The sequence below is a fragment of the Vigna angularis genome, chromosome 7 (genome assembly GCF_016808095.1).
Source record: "Vigna angularis cultivar LongXiaoDou No.4 chromosome 7, ASM1680809v1, whole genome shotgun sequence".
Taxonomy (NCBI): Eukaryota; Viridiplantae; Streptophyta; class Magnoliopsida; order Fabales; family Fabaceae; genus Vigna; species Vigna angularis.
The window spans coordinates 4,720,609-4,727,864 of record NC_068976.1 but is presented as its reverse complement, the minus strand read 5'-3'; the positions used below and the strand labels follow the sequence as shown (position 1 = coordinate 4,727,864).

The 7,256-nt window shown below is 30.2% G+C and overlaps 1 protein-coding gene across 2 annotated transcripts; it reads left to right on the top strand.

Annotated features, from left to right (window-relative positions):
* Positions 1-345: 345 nt before the first annotated feature.
* Positions 346-6,875, top strand: LOC108337349 (protein IQ-DOMAIN 21). Of its 2 annotated transcripts, none has more exons than XM_052881054.1 (5): positions 346-570; positions 756-842; positions 2,666-2,962; positions 5,262-5,633; positions 6,158-6,875. In XM_052881054.1, exons 2-5 carry the CDS (start codon positions 756-758, stop codon positions 6,776-6,778), a joined length of 1,377 nt encoding a protein of 458 aa, XP_052737014.1. In that variant the 5' UTR covers positions 346-570; the 3' UTR covers positions 6,779-6,875. The 2 variants fall into 2 exon arrangements, with proteins under 2 accessions (XP_052737014.1, XP_017429343.1); XM_017573854.2 differs by having other exon boundaries at positions 347-570; positions 741-842.
* Positions 6,876-7,256: the final 381 nt, after the last annotated feature.

Sequence of the window (7,256 nt, the reverse complement as noted above, 5' to 3'; positions counted from 1 at the left end):
AAATGTTGAATGATTAAAGTCACACAATTGTTATACTTAGGGCCTGCGGATTAAAGTTAGAATACTATAATTACATAATTATAATATCAGGAAAAGTGCCATTATCTTTATTAAGAGATAATTTTTTTATATATTGTAAAATTAATAAAATTAGTTATATTTATAAGGATAAAAACGAACAGAGTAATTACTTAGACGAAACTGTGTATATAAAACAGTTATAAAGATAATTGAATTAATTGTGTAATTAATGGAATAGATTATTAATAGTTATGGTTATAAAATAAATAATAATAATACATGGTGGTGGTATAGTTGCTATTGTTCCTTCTTACTTACCGAGTCCAACACATCCGTGATTTTGATAAATACCAACGACGGTTGCGCGGGCACACAGTTACTAATCACACACACGCTCTCTCTATCTCTCTCTCAGCGTCCTCATTATTTTTCTCTGAATTCTGCCCTCACAATCCCTAATCAACAAAACATTTCTTTACCATGAATCTCGAAAATGTCAGGCACAACATGTGAAGTGATGCAAAACGGCAACACCAATTGTTTCGCCAGGTTAGTTTCATTGTCCAGAGCTTGGTACTGTTAGATTTATGCCTTGGTCAGAAGTTTACGTGCGTTAGAAAGGATTTTTTGAGTGGTAGTGATAGTTGAATGAATTATAATGTTTTGACATGGATGAAATGGTAATGTATACGATGTTGATTGATGTCCATGAGAAACAGATCCTTTGTTCATAGATGGGGAGAAAAGGAAGCAGCTGGTTCTCGTCCGTGAAGAAAGTTTTCAAGTCATCTTCTAAAGACTTGCCAGGGCCTGAGAAGAAGGTAATCCATTCTCCTCTTCCTGTTCATGTGTTCTTCTTATTCTTATGTTGTTTTAGTAGATGATTTGCAGGTGCTCTGTTATCATAACTTTTCACTTTATTTCTTAAAGATTTGGAGCATTTGTGTTTGGGATTTTTTGGGACTATAAACACCATTAATCATATTTTTACTTTATTTGGAAACTTCAACACCGGAATATGAGTATGAGGTGTGGTTGAATGTCTAAAAGAATAATTTATAAATATTTCTTTTTCTAATTCATCAAGATGTTAACAGTTACACAGATTTCAAAATAAGAATATGTCACTTCTGTCCTAGTTTCAGATTTAGAAGTTCTTACAAGTTTAAAAATTTCAAATCATTTACGAGACAAAATTGAGTTCTTAGCCTCTGTAATTTTGTATACCAAAATTACTCTTTCCTTTATTTTTTCACTTCAATTAGAGGCTGAAGACATCAGCGTAAACTGGTACCTCATTAGGGTAGTGAGCAATGTGTTGTTTTAATATGCTCTTAAATCATCGACTCCAATCCCTTGTTATGTCATCGATCAAAAGTTCTTGAACTAGTTATGGGCTTTCCTCAACCACAATCAACAAAGAAAAAGAAAAGTGTATATCTATATGCCTGCAGCACAGGGAATGTCATGATCATAATCAATTTCAGCTTTTGACACTAAAGGCCAAAACCTTATCCAAGGCTGAGTAACAAAAGTTGGTTTGCTTGCTGTAATGTAATTTGTGTTTTTTGTGCGCTCCTCCACAATAATGGCGTGATGTGCCTGGCAATTTCTCAGCTTTCGGGACCATCAACCTGATACAGCATGTAATTATGTATATGTATGTATGGTCCCCGACTAAGTCAACATGTATCAAATGCATTTGTTAGCTTGTGTGACACATAGTTATCATACCACCAAACCCATCACATCATTCATCTTGAACATCGTGTGCTTTCTAAGTTATATGTTATTCATCATCCTAAACAAACATAAAGGCAATGATATTTCATTATGTGCTTTTCTCAAGCTGTTGCAAATCACCGAAATCCTCAGTCCTTTTGTAATATGTACTTCTTTGAATAAGAAAACATAGTATGTATGGATATTTTCTTCCAGTTTTATTTTTTTTATAAGAACAGAAAAATGGGGGGAAAATACTGTATAGTCAGGGGGACTATCAATGGAGTAGGTAGATAGGTAGTTATTTTGGAGTGTAAAATACGAAAGATGATTTTTGCAAACTTATTATTTCAAAAAATATTATTTTCTGATTTTTAATTTCTTTACTATATCATTTATGAACAAACACTAAGGCAGAATAGTGGGTTGATGATGATGATGATGACATTTCAGCAGATGAATTGCTTTATTTTGTTTGTTGCAAGACTACATTGGTAGATGTACAAAAAATTGCATTTGTGGTGGATATTTGTTCTATAATTTCTCCATGAAAATTGATGTCCATAATTAGTGTAAATGAAATAAGACTAATTCAATGTCTATGTAAGAAATTTCTCGCATTTAAAGTTTTATCTGATATGAAATTAGTGGCATCTATATATTTCTCTTTTGTCCTTGTCTCGTTAAGTCAGATGGGATTTTGGTGCTCAAGATTATTTAGTCAAAAACTTGTGCAGAGAATGTAGCTAGAAGTATGGTGGAAAGACTAAATTGCAGGATTTTTAATCATGTAAAAAAATGGCGAAAAGGAGAAAGAAAAAGATAGAAGAAAATTTGTTAAAAGTACTTTTGTTGAACGATGTTGATGCATATAAAGAGTTTCGTTGTTTAAAATCACAAATTGTGTGGTTTTCAATTTCAGAAAGATAGCACACAGAAATTACAGCATGAAGTGGCAGAGGTGGTTTCTTTTGAGCATTTCCCAGTAGAGAGTTCTCCAGATAATAATGTGACAAATGAAGAGAGTGGCACTTCAACTCCATTTACAGAAGATAGAAGCCACGCCATTGCCGTTGCAGCAGCAACTGCCGCCGCTGCTGAAGCTGCCGTGGCGGCTGCTCAAGCAGCTGCAAGAGTGGTGAGATTGGCCGGTTATGGACGCCACTCCAAGGAAGAAAGAGCAGCAATACTCATTCAATCATACTACAGAGGCTATTTAGTAAGACCTTCTATCTGTCTGCTCAATCTCTAACCATTTGCTTTTTTAATTTTAGAATATAAACTTCTTTTTTTAATAATCCAACATGGTCAAGTAATATATTAAACCAAATAATAAACATTTTAAGAATAAAAAAAAATATGTTGAAACTGATAAAATCGATCTTAAATTGATTTGATTAAAATTTTTATAACAATACCACTATTTTAAAATTTGATCTTAAAATGATCAAAATAAATAATATATTTTCATTTTTATTATTTTATATATAATTTTTTTATTATTAATACACATATTTTATTTTTATTTTATACATTTTAAATATTAAAAACTTATACTTTATTTTAGTTTTAACATTAATTATAGAATTATGATGACAATAAAGAAATATATGATCATAAAGAAACTTATTAATTTATGTTGTCATAAATTAATTTGTAATAATTTAATTTTAATTTGTGGAAATATTTTATTTAATTTTATAAAAAAATACAAGTCTGTCAGTGACAAATTTTTTTCTCAAAATTACTGAAATTAAGATATTACAACAAAATTATGAAAATGAATAAGTAATGAAAATTTAGTATGAAAAATGAATTTAAAGTCCTAATAATATAACACAACTTTAATTTAGTGTATTTTAAATTAAAATATTTCTAGATGATATACGATTTTAATTCAATTTTAATAAAAAGGACACAATTTTAATTTAAAATATTCTCTTTTACAATCGACTGCTTTAAAAAATTTTCACTTTAGTAATTTATTTAAATATGTCCTTTTGGATAAGTTTTGAAAAATATTGACCTAAATGGTGTTTTTTTTTTTACCGTGGGACCGGTGAGATGTTATTTGTTGAATAGTGCGTCCTGTATAGCAATATTTTATCAAGGGTGTTATTATTGATAGGATACTTTATAGTTGCTCAATTAATGTTTTGGTACAATTAAAACTAATAATAACTTATTTCTTGAAATAGTTTTACAATTAATTAATTGCTTATTATTTCCGGTCTGGTTAAAAGATTGATAATTGTATAAGCTTCTTTTTTTTTGGGTGTTTTTTACAATCTTAGAATAAAAGCTTAAATATTATTTTAAAAAACTTAAACAAGTAATAAGATTTTTTTTATACGAAAACACGTGTCATTTTAAAATGAAGAGATCAATATTTTCTGAAACTTGTATTTATTATATTTCAATTTATAACCTTTTTGGTGATATAATGTATTGTATTTAATCTATAATGTGTAATGATTCATTAAAAAAATTCTTCTTATCTTTATTCAAGAAAATCTATATCATAAACTTAGCGAAACAATTATTTCTTGGAATGTAGATTGGTCATTATTTTGTTTACTACTAATCATTATTAGTCTTATACTCGTCTATTATGTATAGTTGTCTGGAATAGGTAATAGAGAATACAAATTGGATTACTAATGTTTGTACTTTCATGGAATATTTCATGTTTTAATGATAAAATAATTGTTTCATGTTTTAATTTTATCTTTACTTATATATTAAAATTAAAAAAATAAAAATAATTATTTAAATGCTGAAAAATAATTACGTTAATAAAACTACATATTACAAATCACTTACACTTTTATACAATCATCTAACACTTTTGTATTTAATCATCACTATTAATATTTATTTTTTCTTAAAATGTATTTATTTTCTCTTAAAATATATATAGTAACACTTCTGTTATCTAATAAATGTGTCATGCAATATTAATTGAATTTTTCTTCTTTATGCAACTTCTTTGATGGTTTATAATACTTATCTATATTGATTACATAGCTTTTTATTTCTTCTAGTTATAAAAACGCAAGTTATACTCATAGTTAATATACATATGTTAGATAAAATTGACGAAAATTTTAGCCTTAGTTTGAATTAAAAAAATATATTTGAATGAAGGTTTGAACTTTAACATAAATATTTCAATGACAGAAGGCGAAGACAATTTTTACATTTCTTTATATGAACATACTAATAGACTTTTTTGGTATGGATCTCTCAAACATCCTATGTTCTAAGGCTGGTTTATCTTTCATTAAGCGTGAATAACTATAATGTTTATCATTTTGACTACCATACTAATCTCATGTCACCTGTTCCGAAGTGGGATATCCCTTCTTGGGACTATCAATCTTAATTATTTACTTCCAATTGATAAGAAATCAGCAATTGTATTTTAATTGTGTGAAAAATCTTATTGAAAAAAGTAGCTGAGTAAAGTGAATAGTAGCATGGGGTGTTGAATTAATTAATTAATTAATTGCATGAAGGCTCGACGAGCACTGCGAGCACTGAAGGGATTGGTGAGGCTGCAAGCACTGGTGAGGGGACACAATGTGAGAAAGCAAGCCCAAATGACGATGCGATGCATGCAAGCACTGGTGAGGGTGCAGGCACGAGTAAGGGCTCGCCGACTCCAATTGAGTCACGTCGACGACGAAAGACAACAGTATGAGAAGATGGAAGAGCCCGAGCCCAAGCCCAAACCCATGCCCATGAGTCCCATGAGAAGGACACCCATCAATAATGATTGGGACAACAGGCGTCAAAGTAGCTACAAAATTAAGGAAAACGATTTGAGGAAACATGAGGCTGCAATGAAGAGGGAGAGAGCTCTCGCATACGCTTTCAACTTTCAACAGGTATCTTTGCAAACTATAATATATGTTTTTCTTTTAATGAACTTCTAGAAAAAAAAAATACTTTTTTATAAATTGTAATTAAAAATTAAAAAATTATAGTGGAGAAGTTAGTTTTAATTTTATTTCTTACTTATTTTTAGAAGTCTTTGTGAAAAAATTCATCTATACATATCTGTAGGATAATTTATATCATTTAAATCATATACTTTTCATATTAAGTATGCACTTCTTTTTATAATTTTAAGCTTCTTTCTTTTAAATAAAAAAATAAAAAATGTGCTGATAGTTTGGAATTGAGCATATCTTAAGTAAATAGAGATAAAATATTTTGATTGATTAATAGAAAATTAAAATTAATATTTCGAAATATCACAGTTTGTTATTATTACGTGTGTATATGTAATATCAGTTATAAGTTTTACTTAATAAATTTTTTATTATCAGTTAATATATATTAAAAAATAGGGAAAAACTCACTTCATTAAAGAATATGTAAACATTGTGGAGAACTATTTTGTTTACAGCAAGAGCAGCAAAAACAATATTTACTGGCTGAATCGAAGGGTAAGGATGATATAGGAATAAAGGAAAAAGGGCAATGGGGTTGGAACTGGTTGGAGCGTTGGATGTCATCACAGCCATACAATGTGAGGAACATGGGACCACGTGAGACCTCTTACATTACTCCTGCTTCTACAACGTCAACCACCACAGATAACATGTCTGAGAAGACCGTGGAAATGGATATGATTGCAACTCCAGGCCCAACCAATGTCAGAAGCATCAGTCCCATAAACCTAGACTTTATTGATTCAAGCCCACTCTCCAATAGGCACAATTATCACATACCTCCAAGCCCAAATAGACGCTATATGGCCCCAACTCAGTCTGCAAAAGCCAAGGTTCGGGTTCAAGGCCCATCTAAACCTCGGGTATCAACTGGGCCTCAGTGGAACTCCTCAACTAAGGGAGGATCCACCTGTGACTCGTCCAGTTCAGGTGGAGGAATCACCGCTTACCAAATTCCAAGAAGTCCAGGCCCAAAAATTAATGGCATTCGATCACAGTCCAGAAGGACTGTTGGTAGCAGTCCAGATTATATTGAGGATTGGGCCCTTCCTCTTGGAGCCCATGGTTGGACTTAATTTGCCGTTTTTGAGGAAAGAATTAAAACTCTATTAATAAATATTAGGTTAAACTACTTATTTGGTATTATAATAATGATATAAACTTTATATTTTAGTCTCTACTTAAAAATCATTTTGCTATAAATTAATCTTTTTTAGTGTCTATACATTTAAACTATAGAAACTAAAAGAGATTAAAATTTTATGCATTAAAGAGAACAAAAATTATTAAAATGATATAATAGAGACTAAAAGATAGTTTATACCCGTATAAAGACTAAATGAGTACTCAAACCTGAAGGTTATAATCGAATGTATGCTTTGCTATCATATTACATAAATGGTATTTATGGACAATTTAATAATGTAGTTCGTGATGTCAAGAATAACAATTTTGAGTTTGTGATATCTTTGAGCACATTTTAAATTATGTTTTACATGTAAGATAAGTTTATGGCTGATTCTTTTAAGCGCCGAAAGTTGTACTATCGTGACT

Coding starts and splice junctions, on each gene's coding strand:
- LOC108337349 (XM_052881054.1), top strand. CDS start 756: ATGGGGAGAAAAGGAAGCAGCTGGTTCTCGTCCGTGAAGAAAGTTTTC. Junction 2,963..5,261: donor CATACTACAGAGGCTATTTA/GTAAGACCTTCT, acceptor AATTGCATGAAG/GCTCGACGAGCACTGCGAGC. Junction 5,634..6,157: donor ACGCTTTCAACTTTCAACAG/GTATCTTTGCAA, acceptor TTTTGTTTACAG/CAAGAGCAGCAAAAACAATA.